General features: G+C 52.9%; 1 protein-coding gene across 3 annotated transcripts in view; it reads right to left on the reverse strand.

Moving 5' to 3' along the window:
* The window catches only part of SHLD1 (shieldin complex subunit 1), an 83381-nt gene that overhangs the window by 43768 nt on the left and 16036 nt on the right, over window positions 1-23577 (reverse strand). Inside the window, exons 1-3 of one of the 3 annotated variants that reach the window (XM_064146246.1) lie at window positions 12578-12960; window positions 11832-11946; window positions 5126-5295 (exon numbers count right to left, since the gene is read on the reverse strand). In XM_064146246.1, coding sequence (XP_064002316.1) covers window positions 5126-5295; window positions 11832-11926 — 265 coding nt within the window. In that variant the 5' untranslated portion in view covers window positions 11927-11946; window positions 12578-12960. Of the gene's footprint in view, window positions 1-5125; window positions 5296-9956; window positions 9997-11831; window positions 11947-12577; window positions 12961-23577 lie in introns of those variants that run through there. The other 2 variants (XM_064146247.1, XM_064146248.1) reach the window with 2 other exon arrangements.

Consider the following 23577-nt stretch of genomic DNA (forward strand, 5'->3'; position numbering starts at 1 on the left):
GTCAGCCTCAGTGCAGCCCTTGTGGCAGAGGTCAGGAAAAAGCCTGTCCTGTCAGCCTGCTGCTCTCCTAAGGAAGCTGTCACATTCCCAGTGGCCTTCTGGAAATGTTTCCATCAGTAAGGAGGATCCTCACCCCTAACTAAAATCTTTTAAGTTTGGTTGGATGGGACCTTGAGCAACCTGGTCTAGCAGGAGGTGTCCTAGCCACGGCAGGGGGCTGGAACTAGATGATCTTTAAGGTCCCTTCCAACCCAACCCATTCCAATGACAAGCACCACCCAGTCTGCCTGAGCCCCAGGATGCAATCTTCTGGTGATACTGTGGGGTGCAGGCTGTAACCACCACCACTCTCCTAATGGCTCTTGTGTCAGGGCAGCAGTTTGTCATGTCTCATGGGCAAAGAAGCAAGAGAGCTTCCTTTCCCAAGACATGTTTGACACACCTTCCTTGCCCTGGAACATCTGACAAAGGTTTCTAGAACCATCCTCCTGCCCCTTCTTCCACTCTGGCCGAGCCCAATGGCTTAGAAAGCCAAAGTTGCACAAGAAAAGAGAACTTCAGCAAGTATGAAATTGTTTTGAGACTATTGGAAGGAGAAAGGAACTGAGGTGCCCAGAGCATGATTTGATTATTTCACTTAGAGGAGCACAGGGTAAGGAACCCTTTGACAGCTGCTGCCAAATGGTTTCAAATGCGAGGCGTCTGCTAAATGAGCATGAAAGAGAGGGTTCAAGAGCCTAATCTGCCCTCCCCAGCATGCCTGGAATCCCTGCTGACACCAAGTTTTGGAGCTAGCAAGGAGGCAGGAGCTGGCTTCTTAGCATTATTGCACATATGCACTGTAAACAAGTTGCCCAACGCTGTCAGTTGGGTTGAGAGCTGCCTGCCCCCCACGTACGTCACTGCCCTGCCGCCTCAGCACACTCAGTGCCCATGCAGCTCTGGGCATCACCTTCAACACAGCAAGCAAGCCCAGCTGCCCCGAGCCACACCAAATGGTGTTTAAGCAACTAAGTCACCCTGCAGGCAGTGCAAGAACTGCCTGACAGAAGCCACACATCATACCTGCAACAATGGCCTTGGGAAACCTGAGCAGACAGGTTCTGGCCTGCTCACTGTTAGAGGCAGCTCCTAGGAGAGCAGGAAAAGGTTAATCAGGACACTCCTCCTAGTGACAGACACCACTTCTCAGGCACAGAATCCCAAAGCAAAACCTCAAAGCAGATCCACTATTACCCTAAGGTGGTATGGAGCACAGAAGGTGAGCTGGGTGGTGGTGACTTCAGACAGAGGTTACAAGAGCAGCTCTGCATGGTTAGCCACAGTAAGACACTGCTCTGCACAAGAAAACCTAAGTGAGGATTGGCAGCTGCAGATTCCCCTGGGGCTCTGGGTGCCCCACAATTACAGGTGAGGGCAACTGCACAGGCAAGCAGTCACCATCGACAGAAATTAGCTTGTACCTGGTCAGCATGCACAAGAGTGGAATTTCCACTGGAAAAGAGTCATCCTCTGAATTCCAAGCTCGTGTCTTGGAACGAGGCTGAAGTAAACCCTCCAAAGACAAGGGAAGAAGTGATGCCAAACTCCACTTTTACACTACTTAGGACTCCAAAAGAATGAGAAATGTCATCAGTGCTGTTTTACCTGCTCAGGTGCCTTTACAAACCACCTCCACACATTATTTGCTCATCATATTTTGTCTCCCCGCTGTTAGACAAGAAAAGTGTGGCCAGCAAGGATAGGGAGGTTCTTCTCTGCCCTGCTGAGACCACACCTGGAATGCTGTGCCCAGTTTTGAGCTCCCCAGTTCAAGAGAGACAGGAAAATGCTGGACATATTCCAAGAGAGAGCTTTGAGGATGATGAAGGGACTGGAATATCTCTGCTGTGAAGAAAGACTGAGAGAGCCCTGGGGCTGGTTAGTCTGGAGAGGAGAAGGCTGAGAGGAGACCTGATCAATGCCTATCAATATCTGAGGAGTGGGGTTCAGGATGAAGGTGCCAGGCTCTGTTTGGTGGTGCCCCGCAACAGGACAAGGAACAGCAGGTCCAAGCTGGAATCCAGGAAGTTCCACCTCAAGATCAGGAGAAAGTTCTTTGGTGTGAGGGTGCTGGAGGCCTGGAACAGGCTGCCCAGAAGGTTGTGGAGTCTCCTTCTCTGGAGCCTTTCCAACCCCACCTGGACGTGTTCCTGTGTGCCCTACCCTGGGTGCTCCTGCTCTGGCAGGGGGGTTGGACTGGGTGATCTCTGGAGGTCCCTTCCAACCCCTAACATTCTATGATTCTATGATATTAAACATACTGACTGCAACCTGCATCCCAGCCATGAGGAATCCATGGCAGTAAGCATGGTAGGCCCAGGGCATTTCCATCTCACACATCCCTGCTGACTGGGCTGAGGTCACCAGAATGTGTCAGCTACCCCTTGATCTTCTCAGATACATCATTACTCCTAACAATGTGGAGAAGTGGCTGGCCTAGAATGTTATTTCTGCAAGGAATCAGTTCTCCTTTGAGTGAAGAAGTTGCTGTCTCTCAGGAGCTAAACTGAAGCAGTTCTGATCACGCTTACATGGTTAGCACAAGCGAACATTCACTGTCACGATCTCCCACAGAGGTCACATCCTAACCTCATATCTGGAAGATACCTACTCAGTACCTGAAGAATATCAGCACAGGTTTATAAAAATGTCTTCCTGACTATGGTCATATGAGACAGCATTTCACAGAATCACAGACTGTACCAGGTTGGGAGGGACCCTCCAAGGGCATCTTCTCCACCCCCTTGCACTCAGCAGAGACACCTCCAGCCAGAGCCGGCCGCACAGGGACACAGCAAGGCTGAGTTTGAATGTCTGCAGGGACAGGGCCTCAAGAGCTGCTTCTTGTTTTCTCTTACAGAACTTCAAACAGCTCCATCATCTTTGCAGACCACTGCTCTGTCAATACCTGCACCTTCCCCTCCTCTGCAGCCCTCTCTTTCCCTTCCAGTTCCTGTCCACCACGTTCTGGGGAAGGGGAGAGCATTAGCAAAGCACATTTTGTTTCACAGAGTTACAGATGGCATTGGGTTGGAAGGGACCATTGAAGACTGTCCAAAGCCTGCTTTAGGCTCTGCACATGAGATCCTGCCCTCTGGCCCAAAGCTCATTCATTGTCTACAAGTAGAGGAATACAAGCTGCAGATACAGCTCTGTCCTCTGTCCTTAGGCTCCAGCCATAAGCTCCTTAACTACTTTTCAGGAGAGGTTCCTCCCTAATCTGCTATTTTTAGATGAGCTATTTTTGATGCCCACTTACTCAGAGCTTTTGGATGCTCACATTTCTCAGCGCCAAAAGCTCTGGTTTATTTGCAGCTACACTGCACCAGTTTCCAGCCTGCTGCCTGGATCACAGAGTTTGGCCTAGGCAGGCATGGGAACAGAGATCTCTATTTAAAAAAAAAAACAGCTCAGAAAGTCATTAAGAAAAAACAAACAAGAAAACTCCATCTACAGCTCCAATGTGCACACAAGAACTTAGGAACTCAGGTCACTAGAAACTGGGACAGGCCAAGCAGATTCTACTTTGGCCACATGAAAGTCTGTGACTTCCTTTCCAGTGTCAGAGAGCTGTTTGAGAGAGCAAACCAGCCCCTCACAGAATCACAGAGTGCTAGGGGTTGGAAGGGACCTCCAGAGATCATCCAGCCCAAATCCCCTGCCAGAGCAGGAGCACCCAGAGCAGGTCACATAGGAATACATCCAGGTGGGGTTGGAAAGGCTCCAGAGAAGGAGACTCCACAACCTCTCTGGGCAGCCTGCTCCAGGCCTCCAGCACCCTCACACCAAAGAACTTTCTCCTGATCTTGAGGTGCAACCTCCTGGATTCCAGCTTGGACCTGTTGTGCCTTGTCCTGTCACTGGGCACTGCCAAACAGAGCCCGGCACATTCATCCTGACCCCCACCCCTCAGATACTGATAGACATTGATCAGGTCCCTTCTCAGCCTTCTCCACTCTAGACTAAACAGCCTCTCAAGGGCATCAAGTGGTTGTGCCTACCATGGCAAAACTATCACAGCCAATCCATGCCCATCTGTAGTTCAGAAGTGCCAAGGAGGTGTTTTGTGTTTTCTCTTCCATTTGACCTTTAAAATACAAATCAGAGAAACAGCCTCTTGGCCATGCTGGTGGGATCTGCCCCGAGGTACCCTCTGCAACAGCTGCTCCACCTTCCAGGACTGCATTGCTGTAAACCACTCACTTCAGGCAGCCAGGAGTGCTGGGTTGGTAGGTGCTGTGTGGAGACATGGGGGCTAGGCACCAGGACTGGATCTCCACAGAGCTGCCATCTCCACGACTCATTGATTAATAGCACCTTGCCACCAGGGGAAGACAGAGATACTGAAAATCAGCTTCCCATGCACTGAGAAGAGATCTTCTTGTTTTCTCTTACAGAACTTCAAACAGCTCCATCAACTTTGCAGACCACTGCTCTGCCAATACCTGCACCTTCCCCTCCTCTGCCGCCCTCTTTCCCTTCCAGTTCCTGCCCACCATGTTTTGGGGAAGGGGACAGCATCAGCAAAGCAGGTTTTGTTTCACAGAGTTACAGATGGCATTGGGTTGGAAGGGACCCTCCAAAGGCATCCTGTCCAACTCCCTACACTCATGAGGGACACCTCCAGTGACAGCAGGCTGCACAGGGACACAGCAAGGCTGAGCTTCAAGGTCTGCAGGGACAGGGCCTCAAGCACAGCCCTGGGCAGCCTGTGCCAGTGTCTCACCACTCTCCTGCAGAACTTCCTCCTCAGGTCCAACCTAACTCTGCCCTGCTCCACTTTCGAACCATTGCCCTCATATACCACTCCAAACCCTTCTGAACAGTCCATTACCAGCCTGCCTGGAGGCCCCCTTCAGGTACCTGGAGGACTGCTTTGTGGGTTAAAGAAGCTCCTTTTCCACATCTCACCAACCCACAGTTCATACTGCAGCTGTTAAGCAGGAGCAGACTGTGGTCCTGCTAAACAGTGTTTGAAGGCAAGGCAGATGCACCGCTACCAGATTCCAGTTCCTCAGTCAGCTGACACTCTCCAAAGAGACAATGCTCAGCCTGAACACAGAGTACATGCAGAAACTCTTACCTGTGGAAAGAGAGGGAAAAGTATCCACAGAAGCAAAAAGCTCCTCGCTGTTTTCTGAGCCGGGTGGAGGCAGGAATTGCTCCAGCAGGCCACAAGCAGACGGTAGGTCCAGCACGCTGCTCTCCTCTGAGTGATGGCTTGGTGACATCTCTTCTCCCTCCATGGTCCCACTGCAGAGACAGAATTACAACTGAACTGGATGTGGGAGTGCATTATTGAAGAACTGTGCTGCTGCAGATGGGGGCAAAAGAAATACGACAATGTGATGTGCCTCAAGATCCTGCTCTTCTCAGTTCCCTTGGGGGCTTGGAGTGGGCATCAGCAAGAACAGAGTGATCTCAAATCAGAGAAGACAGGAAGCTTACTTTGGATCAGCAGCCTTGCTGAAGGGATTCACTCTGAATCCTCCAAGCTTTTGGAAGTCCTGCCAGGCAGTGACTGGACCCTCCCTCCTTTCTCCTCAGCTCTCAAACAGATCAGAGAATCAAAGAAAGGGTTGGGTTGGAAGGGACCTTAAAGCTCATCCAGCTCCAACCCCCTGCCATGGGCAGGGACACCTCCCACCAGCTCAGGTTGCTCAAAGCCTCATGCAGACTGTCCTTGAACAACTCCAGGGAGGAGGCAGCCACAGCCTCCCTGGGCAGCCTGTGCCAGTGTCTCCCCATTCTCACTGTCAAGAATTTGTATTTCATTTAAGAAAATAAGAACAAATTTAAAGTCATAAAGGAAGAAGAACAGCAAAATCCATATACAGCAGACTTCAGTCCTGAGCAGAACAACCAGGACAACACAGCAAATTTGGCATTCCAGCAGTACAGACTCAGGCTCCAAAACCAGAAAGCTGTGAGGTGCATTGCCTTTAAGGTATATTAGATGTACAGTTTGAAATGAAACATCTTCTACAGGGTACCCTTCCACTGATGCTTTTAGAAGTCACAAGTTCATAGAATCATAGAATCAAGCAGGTTGGAAGAGACCTCCAGGCTTATCCAGTCCAACCTAGCACCCAGCCCTAGCCAATCAACCAGACCATGGCACTGTCTCACCCAGTCTTTTCTTGAACACCTTCAGTGACAGCGATTCCACCACCTCCCTGGGCAGCCCATTCCAATGCCAATCACTCTCTCTGCCAACAATTTCCTCCTAACATCCAACCTATACCTCCTCTGGCACAGCTTGAGACTGTGTCCCCTCATTCTGTTGCTATGTGCCTGGCAGAAGAGACCAACCCCACCTGGCTACAGACTCCCTTCAGGTAGTTGTATACAGCAATGAGGTCTGCCCTGAGACTCCTCTTCTCCAGGCTGCACACCCCCAGCTCCCTCAGCCTCTCCTCACAGGGCTGTGCTCCAGGCCCCTCACCAGCCTCAGTGCCCTTCTCTGGACACATTCCAGCACCTCAACATCTTTCTTCAACTGAGAAGCCCAGAAGTGGACACAGCACTCAAGGTGCTGAGTACAGAGGCAGAAGGACTTCCCTTGTCCTGCTGGCCATGGAGTTCCTGATCCAGGCCAGGATGTGATTGTCTCTCCTGGCCACCTGGGCACACTGCTGGCTCATCTTCAGCTACTATCAAATAACACCCCCAGGTCCCTCTCTGCCTGGCTGCTCTCAGCCACTCTGTCCCCAGCCTGTAGCACTGCTTGGGGTTGTTGTGGCCAAAGTGCAGAACCCTGCACTTAGCCTTGGTAAATCTCATCCCATTGGCCTCTGCCCACCCATCCAGCCTGTCAAGGTCCCTCTGCAGGGTTGTCCTACCCTCCAACAGCTCCACACCTGCTCCTAGCTTGGTGTCAGCTGCAAATTTACTGATGCTGGACTCAATCCCCTGCTCCAGATCATCAATAAAGATACTGAACAGGACTGGGCCCAGCACTGATCCCTGGGGCACACCACTAGTGACTAGTTAAAGCCATCCCTCCTGGCTCTGTTCATGCATTATCATGCTCATCAGCGGACAGAAAGAGCATCTTCAATCTCTGGTAATCTCAGTTCCAGTGGGATGGCAAGGATTGTCTCGTGTGGAGTCACAAGGGTAGCTGTGGTGTATACCCCACACACAACACTTGAAAAGCTGTGGTTGAAGCATTCCCACATCCCAACACACTGCTCTGGAGCTCCCTTAAACTCTCCCACCACTGCTAAGGGCAGGAACAAAGGGAGGGATAAAGTGCAGAGCTGATGCCACCCAGCTCCTGGGCCTCAGTGGATGGGCAACTTTTTGGGGATGAAACTGAAGTGTTCCAGTCCAGCAGCTCCAAGACCATCTACACAAGTGTCTGGGTCAGGAGAGAAGGGAAAGGCAAAAACTTGGTGGGGCAGGAGAAGAGGGAAAGGCAAAAACTTGGTGGGGCAGGAGAGGAGGGAAAGGCAAATACTTGGTGGGACAGGAGAGGAGGGAAAGGCAAATACTTGGTGGGGCAGGAGAGGAGGGAAAGGCAAATACTTGGTGGGGCAGGAGAGGAGGGAAAGGCAAATACTTGGTGGGACAGGAGTGCACAGAATGACAAACAGAAAGAACAAGTAGGAATCCCTAGCCCAAAGCATGGTTAGCTCTAAGTAAAGAGTACCTCTCAAGGAATGATGCAGAAAAGCCTCAAACCTTCAGTTTTTACCTGATACCTCAGTCTTTGGTCACCCTGCAGAAGCCCTTGTGAGGCAGCTGATACCCTCCACCAAGCAAGGTTGTGAGCAAAGCACTGTTGTGCTCAAGCTCACAGCTATGGCAGCACTGAACTGTAGAGGAACTGACCCAGTCCTTGCTGAAATGCTTTATACCAGGAGCTTCAGGCTGAGCTTCACCTATGCTGAGCACTGATGGTGAGATCTGAGGGGGTTAAACATGAGTTAACATGGTGAGTTTTGGCCCTCAAGCAGCAGATGAAGCTCTTCATGGAAGAAACACAGACAATTGTGTTCCTCGTGAAACGTGAGTTTGGTTTCCATCTCCTACAGAGACTCAAGGAGCTTTTGTGCAAGTTCCTTCCTTCTTGTCTACTTTCACACACACAAAAAAAAAAACCACAGATTGTGCCTACTTATGCTGCCCACTCCACCTGCTGGATCCTTCTGCTATTTTGATAAAGAGTGAAAGGAGAGAGGAACTAGATACAGCAGTCAAACCACGGCCTGGGGCCCTGCAGGCTCACACTCATTTCCTCCTCTAGAAAAGTAAGAAGGCAACACACTCTGATCTAGTGGGTATTGAGGAATGGTACAGCCACAGGGGCCAAAGAAACCCCTAGAAGGGATTGGCACTGAAAAATGAAGTAAATACCTCCATGCAGATTTCTGTTTTAAACCCTACCCCTGCTTGGGTGCTTCTGTGTTGGGTAACCCTGTAGCCAAGATGCACCTCTGAGCATTGCAGAATGCTAAGCGGCTAACAAACAGAGTGGAGATGTTGGCTGTAACATGGGAAAGCAGCTGCCTTGACTTGGAGGGGCAAACAAGACCACAGGATCACAAGATGTTAGGGGCTGGGACCTCTGGAAACTCTGGAGGGCTTCCAGGCCAAGCCCCCTGCCAGAGCAGGACCAGAGAATCCAGCACAGGTCACACAGGAACACATCCAGACAGGGCTGGAAAGGCTCCAGAGAAGGAGACTCCACAACCTCTCTGGGCAGCCTGTGCCAGGGCTCTGGCACCCTTACAGTCAAGAAGTTCTTCCTCATGTTGAGGTGGAGCTTCCTGTGCTGCAGTTTCCATCCATTGCCCCTTGTGCTCTCACGGGGCACGGGTGAGCAGAAGCTGTCCCTGACCCCCATCCCTCAGCCATTGATAGACATTGCTCAGGTCCCCTCTCAGCCTTCTCCTCTTCAAACTAAGCAGCCCCAAGGCTCTCAGCCTCTCCTGATCAGGCAGTGATCCAGGCCCTCCAGCATCCTTGCAGTCCTCCCTTGGACCCTCTCCAGCAGATCCCTGTCTCTCTTGAACTGAGAAGCCCAGAACTGGATGCAATATTCTAAGTGGGGCCTCAGTAGGGCAGAGTAGAGAGGGAGGAGAAGGTCAATGTGTTTACAGCAGGTCTCCAGGAAGGACAGGGTTTTGTTAGAAACAAAACAAAGCACAACTCTCTGGCCCTCAGCTTGTGTTTACAGCAAGTCTCCAGGAAGGACAGAGTTCTGTTACAAACAAAACAAAGCACGAATCTCTGCCTCTCAGCTGTCACTACTTCTCCACTGCAAACAGATGATCCTCAAGGCATCAAGGAGGGTGCACAGCAAACTCACTGCTATGGACTTCAGAAGAGCAGATTTCAAGCTCCTGGGGGATCTCCTTGGCAGGGTGCCATGGGAAAAAACTTTGGAAGGAAGAGGGGCCCAGGAAAGCTGGTCAATGTTTAAGGATCATCTCCTCCAGCTGGAATTGAATCTGGCTAGGGACATTAAGGGGAACAAGAAGAACTTCTTCAGCTATATAAGTGAGAAAAGGAGGACTAGAAGAAAGTGAGACCCTTCCAGAAGGGAAGTGGAAAGCTGATGGATAAGGCTGAGGTGCTCCGTGACTTCTTTGCCTCAGTCTTCAACGTCAAGGCCTCTGACCACAATATCTAAGTCCCAGAGGGCAAAAGTAAGGACTGGGAGAAGGAAGATCTGCACACCATAACTGAAGATCATCTGAATGTGCACAAGTCCATGGGGCCTGACAAGATCCACTCACGGGTCCTGAGGACACTGGCAGATGAAGTTGTTAAACCACTGTGCATCATATTTGCAAGGTCATGGCAAAGTGGTGAAGTTCTGCTGACTGGCAAAGGGCAAACATAAAGCCCAGCTTCAAGAAGGGGAAAAAGGATGCTCCCGAGAACTCCAGCACAGTCAGTCTCACCTCTGTGCCGGGCAAGATTGTGGAGCAGATCTTCCTGAAGGCTCTGCTAAGGCAAATAGAAAACAAAGCAGAGGTGACTGGTGGTACCCAGCAATAGCTTCACCAGGGCCAAATCATGCCTGACAGATTTGGTGGCTTTTTATGATGAAGTCACAGCAACAGTGGACAAGGGAAGGGCGACTGACATAATCTACCTGGACCTGAGTAAGGCATCTGACTCTGTCCCACATGACAGCCTGGTCACCAAACTGGAAACACAGAAACTGGAAGTGTGGAGCACTGCTGGATAAGGAATTGGCTGGACAGTTGGTACACAGGGAGTGGTGATCAAGGGCACAATGTCACCTGGACACCAGTGCCAAGTAGCTCCCTCAGGGGTCAGTGCAGGCACCAGTGCTGTTGAACATCTTTGCCAGTGACATGGACAGAGGAATCGAATGCACCCTCAGCAAGTCTGCAGGTGGCACCAAGCTGTGTGGCACAGTCAACCTGCTAGAGGGCAGGGATCCATCCAGAGGGACCTGGACAGGCTGGAGAGGTGTGTCCAGGACAACCTCATGAAGTTCAAAAAGGCCAAGTGAAATGTCCTGCACTTGTGTGAGAGCAATCCCAAGCACAGTTCCAGGCTGGGTGGGAAATAGCTGAGAGCAGCCCTGAGGAACAGGACCTGGCGGTCTGGGGTGGTGAAACATGAGCCTTCAGTGCAAGTGCAGCCCAGACAGCAACTGTGTGCAGGTCTGCAGCAAGAGCAGTGTAGCCAGTAGGGCAAGGGAGAGGATTCTGCCCCTTTGCTCTGCTCTCCTGAGACCCCACCTGGAGTACTGGGGGCAGTTCTGGAGCCCCCAACACATGAAGGACATGGAAATGTTGGAGGCCACAAAGATGCTCAGAGGGCTGCTATGAGGACAGGCTACTAGACTCAGGGCTCTGCAGTCTGGAGAAGAGAAGGCTTCCAGGAGACCTTGGAGTGGCCTTCCAGTATCTGAAGTGGGCTACAGAAAGGCTAGGGAGGGACTACTGACAAGGTCTTGTAATGACAGGATGAGGAGGAATGGGTTTAAACTGGCAGGGGGGAGACTGAAACTGGATGTTAGGAAAAGGTTCTTTACAGTGAGGGTGGAGAGACACTGGCACAGGTTGCCCAGGTAGGTTGTGGATGCTCCCTCCCCGGAGGTGTTCAAGGCCAGGCTGGATGAGGCCTTGAGTGACCTGTTCTAGTGGGAGGTGTCCCTGGCTATGGTGAGGGGTTGGAACTGGATGAGCTTTGAGGTCCTTTCCAACCTAAACTATTCTATGATTCTATGATCTGTGCCTGAAGAAGCACTGAGGATTGGAAACCTTCCTCAAATATGGTCTGCATGATTTGTATGATCTTTTAAGTACACAAATATTTTAGAGAACAAAACTGCCTCTTTCAGTCCTTGGTCCCACACCAAAAAGACAACCAATCCTATCCCATCCCTCCAAGGGCAAGTGGGATGCAAACTAGAGCAAAGCAGATTGAGATTGGGTGTGAGGAACAAGTTCTGCACCAGGTGGCTGCTGCAACGCTGCAACACTGCAACAGGTTGCCCAGGGAGGTGGTTGGGGCCCATGCCTGGAGATATTCAGGCTGAGGCTGGACAGGGCTCTGGGTAACCTGCTCTAGTGGAGGATGTCCCTGCTGACTGCAGAGGAGGTTGGACTGGATGACCTTTGGAGATCTCTTTCAACCCAGACCATTCTGTGATTCCTTGATCTGGCTGAAATCAGTTTCCTTTAGTCCTCCTAAACCAAGGTGAACAGCAGGCCTGCTCCCAAAACTGATGGTGAGCCTTGTTTATTAGAATAAGGAAGATCTCAGCTCAGCCCTAAGCCTTCAGGGCTGTGCCATACCTGGGAGCAGCACTGATGTGGGAGCAGCCTCCTTGGACAGTGTCTGGGAGCAAACAATCTGTTATCACTTTGGGATCTCCACCTTCCTTCTCCATGGTTTGTCACTCCCAGGTGCCTGGAATGAAACACACAGGTGGGTGAGGTGACTCACACCAGCTGACAGAGCCTGCAGACAGTGTGGCCTCCCAAAGCATGCCAGCAGATGCCAACAGCCAGCCATCAGCGAGGCATCAGCGATGTCACCAGTCAGGTCTACTACAGAGAAAAGCTTTCTTTAGGAACCAGAAATAATCTCTCTAGCAATGCCCTCACATCTCTGGGGAGCAACTGGGACCTCCTGGAAACAGGCTGCTACGCTCCAGAAACAAACGCAGGCTTGTCGTTCCAAGCAGCAGCCAGGTGGGCTTGCTCGCAGCGCATCCAGCCTCCGCCCCTCCCTCCTGCAGAGCAGCAGCCACTTCCCCAGCAGCTGTACCTAGCAGCGCTCTGAGGCCAGCACCGCTGACCTCCTGCAGCAGGAAGTGGCTTTTCAGAAGGCCACACCAGCAGGCCTGTGGAGCAAGCCACCGGCCCACAGAGCCTGTCAGCACGCCGCTATGTGCGGTGAATAACCAGTGAAACTGGGTTTTCCTCTGGGCCACCTTCGGCCTGTGGCACTGTGCTGATGCCGGGGACTGCAGGTGGCCACCGCTGCGTGCGGGGCTGGGGTGCGGGTGCGGGGATGGCGCTGGGTGCTGGGCACTGACCTCAGTAACTGCGCTGGAGGGGCACAGCAGGGGCCTCTCCTCCGGCCAGTGCCGCTCCGCTCCTACAACCGGAGACGTCATTGTCAGCCCCGCGCCCCTGGCAGCGCAGAGGAACGAGAGCGGCCCCGCCCCGGACTCGCCATGGCTTCCCCACAGCCAGACCCCCCCTGCGCTGCCCCTCCACCTCCTGGCAGCGAAGCAGAGCCGCGGCGTGGGGAGAAGAGGAAAGCCGAGGCGCGCCCGGGCCGTCCGCTCGCAGCCCCCTTCAGGCCCTCCTGCCGCCGCCGCCGGGCGCTCCGCTGCTGCCCGCCATCTTGGCGCGGAGGCGCGGGCGGGGGCGCCCCGGGCGCGGGGGAGGGCTGCGGGAGCCCTCGCTGACCCAGCGGGACCCAGCGAGCGCCCGAGCGCCTCCGCACCGGCACGGGGGAGGGCTGCGGGAGCCCTCGCTGACCCAGCGGGACCCAGCGAGCGCCCAAGCGCCTCCGCACCGGCACGGGGGAGGGCTGCCGGAGCCCTCGCTGACCCAGCGGGACACAGCGCCCGCCCAAGCGCCTCCGCACCGGCACGGGGGAGGGCTGCCGGAGCCCTCGCTGACCCAGCGGGACCCAGCGAGCGCCCGAGCGCCTCCGCACCGGCACGGGGGAGGGCTGCGGGAGCCCTCGCTGACCCAGCGGGACCCAGCGAGCGCCCAAGCGCCTCCGCACCGGCACGGGGGAGGGCTGCCGGAGCCCTCGCTGACCCAGCGGGACACAGCGAACGCCCAAGCGCCTCCGCACCGGCACGGGGGAGGGCTGCCGGAGCCCTCGCTGACCCAGCGGGACACAGCGAGCGCCCAAGCGCCTCCGCACCGGCGCGGGGGAGGGCTGCGGGAGCCCTCGCTGACCCAGCGGGACACAGCGAGCGCCCAAGCGCCTCCGCACCGGCGCGGGGGAGGGCTGCCGGAGCCCTCGCTGACCCAGCGGGACACAGCGAGCGCCCAAGCGCCTCCGCACCGGCACGGGGGAGGGCCGGCGGAGCCCTCGCTGACCCAGCGGGACACAGCGAGCGCCCAAGCGCCTCCGCACCGGCGCGGGGGAGGGCCGGCGGAGCCCTCGCTGACCCAGCGAGGTCAGGCTGCCAAGGGCAATAGTAGAGTCACCATCCCTGAAGGCAAAGCCTTAGAGGTGTGGTACTCAGCTACGCGGAGTAGTGGTGGCCAGGAGCTGCCATGGCAACAGAAGCGGAATCTGTCCCTGTGAGGGTGCTGGAGGCCTGGAGCAGGCTGGCCAGAGAGGCTGTGGAGCCTCTTTCTCTGGAGCCTTTCCAACCCCACCTGGATGCGTTCCAGGGTGACCCTGCTCTGGCAGACAGTTGGGCTGGGTGATGTCTGGAGGTTCCTTCCAACGTGGCTATGTGAATTATGTGGAGTTCAAGGAGACATGAGGGCCACGTACTGAAGGTGTCCACAGTCCCCCACAAGGCACTGAGCAGGCAGCATGCAGGAAGCTGGACAAACCCTTCTTGGAAACGCTGAACTTGGGTCATTGCTGGCACATGGCACCACTGCTGTGTTCTGCAGTGCTGGTGTCCAGGATGCCAGCTGCAGGCACAGGGAGTGTGCCTGCCCCTCTTCCCAGGGCACTCTTCCAGATGCAAGCCAGCTGCTTTCTCAGCAGAGAGAACATCTCGCAGAGCTGCCTGACAGAGCGTGGGCAGCACAGCCAGACATCCCAGGACACCACCCCTCCTGCAGGTCAGGGAGCAGCCCTTTTTGTTGCCCAGACAGGCAGCCAGGGAGGAAAGCTGCTGCCTGGCCCGCTGGGGAGAAGTGCTGCCAGGGGACAGCTGGCTGAGATTCCTGGCACCCACCCCAGCAGTGAGACTGGGCAGGAGTTGCTATCTTGTTCTGACAGGCTTTGATCTATGAAGATGCCTTGCACTTAGAGACTCTTAGAGCCAGGCCTGAGCTTTTGGGGTCACTGCAAAAGCAGAGAAGGAAGTAGAAGTCAGTGACTCTGTGAACAGTCACCGTGCTGTATGGTTCCCTTTCCTACCAGAGTCCTTTCCAGAAAACACAGGATCATAGAAGAGTTTGGGCTGGAAAAGCCCTTTCAGATCATCCAGGCTGTTCTCTAAATACCAAGCCTTGTGCTAAGCTGTGTCCCTCAGCACCACATCTCTGTGTCTTCTAAAACACCTCCAGGTATGTGGACTCTGCTACCTCCCTAGGCAGCTTGTGCCAGTCTTCGAGGACCCCTTCAGTGAAAAAATTTCTTCTGTTGTGGAACCAAAACCTCCCCTGGGGCAACTTGAGGCCATTTCCTCTCCTCCTCTCACTTGTTACTACATTGGTTTGATTGACATAGATCGGGGTGGACAAAACCATCCAGACATGCATAGACCCTCTGTTCTTGCAGACCCTTCTAGGAGGACACAGCTGGCACTTGGAAACATCCCAGGTATTTAAAGCCTCACTGTAGGATCCAGAGGGACAAGGATACTCTGTGGCAAGTTCTGTATTCCTGAGGCAATAGAATCACAGAATCGTTTGGGTAGGAAAAGCCCTTTGAAATCATCCAGCCCAACCAGTCTCTACCAACTCTACCATGGCTGGGGCTAAGCCACAGCCCTCAGCACCACAGCTCTGCCTCTTGGAAGCACCTCCAGGAGTGGGCATTCAGCCACCTCCCTGGGTAGCCTGTGCCAGCCTTCAAGAACCCTTTCAGGAAAACCTAAACCTCCCTTGGTGCAACCTGAGGACATTTCCTCTTCCACTTGTTCCTAGGGAGGAGAGTCCAGCTCCCAACTGGCTGCAGCCTCCTTTCAGGGAGTTATAGAGACCCAGACAGTCTCTCCTCAGCCTCCTCTTCTCCACACTAAACACCCCCTAGCTCCCTCAGCTGCTCCTCCCAAGCTCTCTTCTCTGTACCCTTCCCCAGCTTCCTTGCCCATCTCTGGACCTGCTCCAGCCCTTCAACGTCCTTCTTGGAGTGAAGGGCTCAAAACTCACCCCAGGATTCCAGGTGTGGCCTCCCCAGTGCCCAGTTCAGGAGGACAATCCCTGTCCTACTGGGCTTCAGCTGCCCACACCATTGCTGACCAAGCCAGGCTGCTGGTGCCCTCCTTGGCCAGCTGGGCACAGCCTGGCTCACCTTCACCCAGCTGTCCACCAGCACCCCCAGCTCTATCTCCGCTGGACACTTTACAGCCACTCTGCCTCCAGCCTGAAGCCTTCCTGGGGTTGTCGTGCCTCAAGTGCAGGGCCCAGCCCTTGGCCTTGTTGAATCTCATCCCACTGGCCTCAGCCCATGGATGCAGCCTGTGCAGGTCCCTCTGCAGAGCCTTCCTGCCCCCCAGCAGCTCCACACTCCCTCCCAGCTCAGTGCCACCTGCAGACCACAGGGGACCAACTGTCTTCTCACTTCCTTCTTTCACAATAGCTCCAAGTACTTTTAGTGCATGAAAACAGAGTAATGGCTGAGTAGCTTTTACTCAGCAAGAAGTGCCAGGGGCAGAGGGGATGCGAAGGAGACACAGACAAGGCTGATTTTCTCACCACTGAATCATAGAATCAGGCAGGTTGGAAGAGACCTCCAAGCTCATCCAGTCCAACCTAGCACCCAGCCCTAGCCAATCAACCAGACCATGGCACTAAGTGCCTCATCCAGTCTTGAACACCTCCAAGGATGGCGACTCCACCACCTCCCTGGGCAGCTCATTCCAATGCCAATCATTCTCTATGCGAAGAACTTCCTCCTAACATCCAGCCTAGACCTCCTCTGGCACAGCTTGAAACTGTGCCCCCTTGTTCTGTTGCTGGTTGCCTGGCAGAAGAGACCAACCCCACCTAGCTACAGCCTCCCTTCAGGTAGTTGTAGACAGCAATGATACAAAGATGTTCTGCTGTTTAGTAGAAATGATTCATCCAGAGTTTGTAGTCTGAATTCTGGAGTGTTTTGACTTCAGCTCCTCAGTGCAGAGTAGCTCCTTGTGCTCAAAACTGGAAGCAAGGATCAGTATCAGTATGCTCAGACCTGTTCTTTGTCTGTTCTACTTTGCAGTTCCAGAGATTATTGCTAAAAGTGAAGAGGGGACCAGGCTGAACTGGATTTGTGTTCAAGCCCTGATGACAGTGCTTTGGTGGGCTCTGCTTTTGTAAAGCTTCTTGCAGTTACCCCAGGAATGAATGCTCTGGGGCTTCAGGCAAGCCAACGTGAGAAACAGCTCTTCAGATCCATGGGATGACAGACCACAGCTGGAAACTCAACCCCACTGCTTCCAGAGCAGAAAGGTTTGCTGGTGGGTACTTCAGACAGGCCAAGGCAGAGGAAGGCTGGAAGAAAAGCTCTTTGCCACCACCCCACCATCCCATACAAGGTAAGGCACCTAGCATTCTCAGGTGGCTTTTTGCATGACCATCATCCCTCCACCTCCATTTGTGCCCTTGTGTTCATACCATAGTACAGCATGGAAATTGCACCTCTGCTTTGGAGGCAGAAGACATAAAATCTGCCTTACAAGAGCAGACACAGAGAGCATCTGCAGGTTCTCTGATTAGAGTCACAGAATGGCCTAAGTGGGAAAGAACCTGAGAGATCATCTGCTCTAATCTCCGTGCTATGGGCAGGGACACATCTGGAGAAGAGGAGGCTGAGATGAGACCTTCTGGCTCTCTACAATTCCCTAAAAGGGGGCTGGAGTGAGGTGGGGATTGATCTGTTCTTCCCAGGAACAAGTGACAGCAGTAGAGGAAATGGCCTCAAGTTGCACCAGGGAAGGTTTATGTTGGAAATGAGAAGAAACGTCTTGACTGCAAGGGTTCTCAAAGCCTGCCAGCCAGAGGCTGCCCAGGGGGGTGGTTGAATGTCCACCCCTGGAAGTGTTTCAGAGAGGCAGAGGTGTGGTGCTGAGGGCCATGTCTTAGCCTTGACAGAGACTGGTTGGATTGGAGGGTCTTGAGGGGCTTTTCCACCAAAATGGTTCTGTGAGTCTCTAACTGAAAGATTAATGCCTTGCAGAGTTGGGATTGAACTATGACAGAGCACTTCCTGCACATTCAGATCCCTGGTGAACATTAAGGTCAGCAGCTAGGCTATCCTACTTGTCTTTCTTGTGCATAGTCAAGTGAACATCTAGCAAGTTACCCCAGAACTCCAGAATCACTTAATATCAGAGGCTGGAAGGGACCTCCAAAGCTCATCCAGTCCAACTCCCTTGCCAGAGCAGGATCACCTACAGCAGGTCACACAGGAACACATCCAGGCAGGTTTTGAATACCTCCAGAGAGGCAGACTCCACAACCCCCCTGGGCAGCTTGTTCCAGGGTTCTGTCACCCTCACAGGAAAAAATTCCTCCTCCTGTTGAAATGAAACTTCTATGCCTCAGCTTCCACTCATTGCCCCTTGGATGGTGGATTGGAATGGGAGAGGAGAGGTTCAGAGAGGTTCAGTTTGGAGAGGTTAGGTTCAGTTCAGTTCAGAGAGGTTTGAGCAGGAAAGGAGATGTTTGGAGAGGTTTGGAGAGGAGGACTTTTGACAAGGGCTGGGAGTGACAGGATGAGAGACAATGGCTTTGAGCTGGGAAAGGAGAGATTGAGACTGGAGATGAGGAAGAAATTATTGACAGTGAGGGGGGGAGACACTGGCACAGGTTGCCCAGGGAGGCTGTGGCTGCCAACCTCCCTAGAGGTGTTCTAGGCTAGGTTGGATGAGGCTTTGATCAACCTGGGCTGGTGGGAGGTGTCCCTGCCCACGGCAGAGGGTTGGAAGTGGATGATCTTCAAGGTCCTTTCCAAGTCAACCCATTCCATGAATCCGTTAAGCTATCCCTGTGGAAGGAATATGCACTTGCTGCTGCTGTTAGGGTTAAATTTAGCTGTGAGTGATGTGCTTCTGCTAATACAGGTGGGGGTCTCTCACACAGAAGCTCTTTTAGGGGGCATTAAGAGCTGTAAATAGAGCTTTCATTCCTTTCTGAAGCCTTCTTTATACTGAAGCTCATGAATCATGGCAGCTGATGCCAGCTTGAGCTGTGGTTCCCGTGCTCCCCTTAAGTTTGGCAGGCAGCATATCATGGATTTGTAAGTTTTATCCAATTCCCTTAAGTCTTCCCAACACTTAGCTGGATTTGAAAATTCTGTAGATAAAAAGCATCTATTCTGATCCAGCCACAGTTCTACACTTCAAATCTAGCCTGGCCTTTTTAACTGTGGCTCACAGACTTCTGGATGCATGACTTAGGAGAGGATTTCTAAAGGGGATATTTTTCTCTTCATCTCCCAGTTCTAACAGGGAGTTCCCAGAAGGGATATTCCAAAGCTACTTTACATTTTTGTGCTGCTTCATGTCTGTTTCGGTCAGCCCTCCACAGTTCCTCCAGTTGGTGATCACAGAGCAATGGAACATCCTTTGCTATGGAAACTTGTACCAGTGCCAGGGAACAGCTAAGCAAATGCCAGCACAGAGTTTAAGAGTGGGAGGAAGGCATCATGAGATGTGATGTTTATGAGCATAGCGGAAGGTAGAATTCCTTTCATGGAAACCCCAAAACCTCCATCAGTATTTCCATGATACCAGATCTCACTCCCCTGCCACACACACCCCTCCGCTTTCCCAGCTTCTTGTGGCTTTGCATTTTTGTTACTCTAAGTATTTAAGTATTTCCTTAATTTATCCAAGTGAAGGGCTTTTAAAAAAGAGTAATTGAGAGCAGCCCTGCAGAGAAGGACCTGGGGCTGCCAGTGGGGGAGAAGATGGACAGGAACCAGAAATGGGCACTAGCAGCCCAGAAGGCCAAGGGCAGCTTGGGCTGCATCCAAAGCAGCGTGGCAAGAGATGGAGAGAGATCCAGGCAGCAGACTAGGAACTGGTGCAGTGTAGCTGCAAATAAACCAGAGCTTTTGGCACTGAGAAACGTGAGCATCCAAAAGCTCTGAGTAAGTGGGCATCAAAAATAGCTCATCTAAAAATAGCAGATTAGGGAGGAACCTCTCCTGAAAAGCAGTTAAGAAGCTTATGGCTAGAGCCTAAGGACAAAGGACAGAGCTCTATCTGCAGCTTGTCCCCCTTGGCTTGTAGGCAGTGAGCTTTGGGCCAGAGGGCAGGGTCTCATGTGCAGAGCCTAAGGCAGTCTTTGTCCCAAGCTCTTACCCAAGGAATTCAAGGCTGTCTCCATCTGACTCAGGAGCACAGGGTATGACATCATGCCCTAGCAAAGGAGAAGTCTCGTGGGGTTTTTCTGCCTCAGCTTCAGTCCAAAGCTTTCATCTTCCCTCAAGCTGTGTCAGCAGTAGGAGTGCACAAGCAGGCTGAGCAGCAGCAGTGGGTACATGCCAGGCCTGGAAGTGGCACAGCTCTTCTGCTTCAAAAGGGATTACAGGATGGGCTCTGTATCATCATTAGAGGCCATGAATCAATGAAGAAGGACTAGAAGGATATCCACCAGAAATGCTAACCTGAAGCCAGCAACAAGGCTCCAGTCTCTTTAGAACAGAGAACAGTAGCAGTGTGGGCTATAAGAGATGGAATATCTCCTGTGAGGCCAGGCTCAGGGAGCTGGGGCTGGGAGCTTGCAGCAGAGGAGCCTGAGGGCTGCCCTCAGTGCTTTGCTTAAGTTGTGCAGGACAGTGTTGGCAGGACGCAGCCAGGCTCTGCTCAGGGCTGGCCAAGGGCAGCACAAGGGGCACTGAGGGCAAGCTGGAGCAGAGGAGGTGTCACGGGAACAGGAGAGGAAACTTTGTCCTTGTGAGGGTGCTGGAGGCCTAGAGCAGGCTACCCAGAGAGGTTGTGGAGTCTCCTTCTCTGGAGCCTTTGCAATCCCACCTGGATGTGTTCCTGCATGCCCTGCCTTGGGTGACCCTGTTCTGGCAGGGGTGGTTGGCCTGGATGATCTCTGGAGGTCCCTTGCAAGCCCTAACATTCTGTGATTCTGTGATCTGTGTTCTCATCTGGACTTAACACTGTGGAGGCCATACCTTGAGTATTGTGTTTAGTTTCTGGGGCCTGACTCTCTGAGTCCATGATTCTATCTCACAGGTACTTCTGAACTCTGATCAAATGTGATAGAAGTTAATGCTCTTGGAGCTGATGTTGCTTGCTGTAACAGGACTCTGGTACTGTTTACATCCTGTAGTCCTGCTCACACTCTGCATTTCCTATGGCTTCTGAGATCCATGCTACATGGCCTGCAGGAAATTGGATCATAAAGAGAGCTGACTACAACTAAAAAAACCTAAACCAGATAATTTGGGTTGAATGGCAGCTGCTGGGTTGCCAAAATACCATAGGTAGGGCAAACCCTAGGGCAGGGAACAGACTGCAGCCAGCTCTGCCCCTTCTGCCCTGAAGTGGCTGGGAACTGCATGCTGAAGTAGCACAGAAAGGTTCAAAGCAGGACCACCTGCCCATGGTGACAGGCACCAATGCCTGCTCCACAAGATAGCTGCATTGGGCCAAGAGGTGGGCAAAGGATGCCCTTCCACAGTTCAAAAGCTGGTGCCAGCACACTCCTTGCCCTGAAGGCTATGAGCTGATCCCAATGGCTGCTCAAATTCACCCTACCCACCTGGAGCACGATCTGGGGGACAGAAATCCCCCCACAAATTCTCTTGTAGAGATTGTTCCATGTTGCTGTCACCTGGTGGTGTCTCTGAGCAGGAAAAGCATCAGCTCGTTCAGGGCAATGCTCTTTCATTAACCAGGGCCTTTTGTGTGCCAGTGGAACATCTTAAGTATCCCTGAATCAAGGGAAGGGCAGTGGATTTTCACTTTGGAACTATTCATGGCTACCCGGTGAGTTTCCTTGTGCAACAACAGGATTTTCCCCTTGAAAACACATCCTTGTAAAGCCTTTGCAATTACAGAGAAGGCTGCACCTTGCCCAAGCCAGGGACTAGCATGCAGCTGCTGACACTAGCACCTGCTGCTGCTGTAGTGCTCCAGCTAACAGTCTCATAATCAAAGACTCACACAACGGTGAGACTCAGAAGGGACCTCCAGACATCATCAAGTCCAAACCCCCAGAGGAGGCTCATCTACAGCAGGTCACACATCCAGGTGGGTTTGAAAAGTCTGCAGAGAAGGAGACTCCACAACCTCGCTGAGCAGCCTGCTCCAGGCTTCCAGCACCTTCCAAGGAAAGAAGTTTTATCTCATGTTTAAGTGAAACCTCTTGGGTTCCAGTTTGTGCCTGTTGCCCCTTGTCCTGTCAGTAGGCATCACTGGAAATAGCCTGGCCCCATCCTCTTGCCCCCCGACCTCTAAGCTATTGATCAGCATTGATGAGATCTCTCTCAGCCTGCTCTTCTCTGAGCTAAACAGGGAGCTCTCACCCCAGGTCTCTCAGCCCCTTTTCATCAGAGAGCTGCTCCAGTCTCCTCAGGAGCTCTGTCTTCCTCTACTGAACTCTCTCCAGTAGTTTCCTGTCCCTCATGAACTGGGGAGCCCAGAACTGGACACACCACTGCAGATGAGACCTCACCAGGACAGAGTAGAGGCAGAAGAGAACCTCCCTCCACCTGCTGGCCACACTCTTCTTAATGCTCTCCCCGAATACTGCTGTTCTTCTTGGCCACGAGGGCATATTGCTGGCTCAGTTATTGCCTCAAAGGCCTAGCACACTTTAAATGAAGCTACAACATCCCCCCATTCCACCAACAAAAGTTAAAATGACATCATGCTTTCTTGGGTTCTTGCCCAGCAAGCTTTTAGGTTGCATATTCTGTGCTCTTTGAGGTGTGATTCCGGACTCTTGTTTGACTTCCCTGCCAAAAAAGAGCTGCCCTCTGATGCCTTGGATCAAAGGCCAGTGCACTCTATCACACTGTAGTTCAGTTGGTGGTGTTTAAAGCACAGGGAAGTGCAATTTAGGGACAAAGTGAAAGCCAGAACAGGCTCTGGGTAATGTGCCACTTTCCTCTGGGAATGGTATTCATAGGAGCCTGGAATAGTTCATCTTGGAAGGGACCTCAGAGATCATCTACTCCAATCTCCTGCCATGGGCAGGGACACCTTTCAACTAGACTTGGTTATCCAAGGACTCATCCAACCTGGCCTTGGGTACCTCCAGGGAGGAGACAGCCACAACCTCCCTGGGCAGCCTGTTCCAGAATCTCACCACCCTCCTACTGAAGAATGTCTTCCTCAGCTCCACTCTAACCCTGCTCTTCCTCAGCTTCAAACCATTCCCCCTTGGCCTGTCTCTAGACACCCTCAGGAAAAGTAATTCTGCAGCCTTCTTGCAGGATCCCTTCAGCTATTGGAAGGCAGCTCTATGGTCCCCCTGAAGTCTTCTCCTCTCCTGCTGCACACTCCCAGCTCCCTCAGCCTGTCCCCACAGCAGAGCTGCTCCAGCTCTTGGAACTGCTCCTGCCAAAGAACTTCCACAAGAAGGGTTGTAAGGAGGAGCCCATCCACAAGAAGGGTTGTAAAGAGGAGACAGAAAACTACAGACTTGTCAGCCTGACCTCAGTGCCAGGCAAGGTCATGGAACCCACCATGTGGGTGCCATCACAAAGAACCTACAGGATGGCCAAGGGATCAGGCCCAGCCAGCACGGGTTTAGGGAGGGTAGGTCCTGTCTCACCAACCTGATCTCCTTTTATGATCAGGTTACCTGCCTGGTGAATGTGGGGAAGGCTTTGGATGTAGTCTACCTGGACTTCAGCAAAGCCTTTGACACTGTCTGCCACGAGAAGCTCCTAGCCAAGCTGGCAGCTCATGGTTTGGACAGATTCACTCTGTGCTGGATCAAGAACTGGCTGGATGGCAGAGCCCTGAGAGTGGTGGTAAATGGTGCCACATCCAGTTGGCAGCTGTCACTGGTGGTGTTCCCCAAGGATCAGTGCTGGGCCCAGTCCTGTTCAATATCTTTATTGATGACCTGGACGAGGGGATTGAGTCCAGCATCAGTAAGTTTGCAGATGACACCATGCTAGGAGCAGGTGTTGATCTGTTGGAAGGTAGGAGAGCCCTGCAGAGGGACCTGGACAGGCTGGATGGGTGGGCAGAGGCCAATGGGATGA

Source organism: Pogoniulus pusillus, chromosome 7 (assembly GCF_015220805.1).
Source record: "Pogoniulus pusillus isolate bPogPus1 chromosome 7, bPogPus1.pri, whole genome shotgun sequence".
In the NCBI taxonomy this organism is placed as follows: Eukaryota; Metazoa; Chordata; class Aves; order Piciformes; family Lybiidae; genus Pogoniulus; species Pogoniulus pusillus.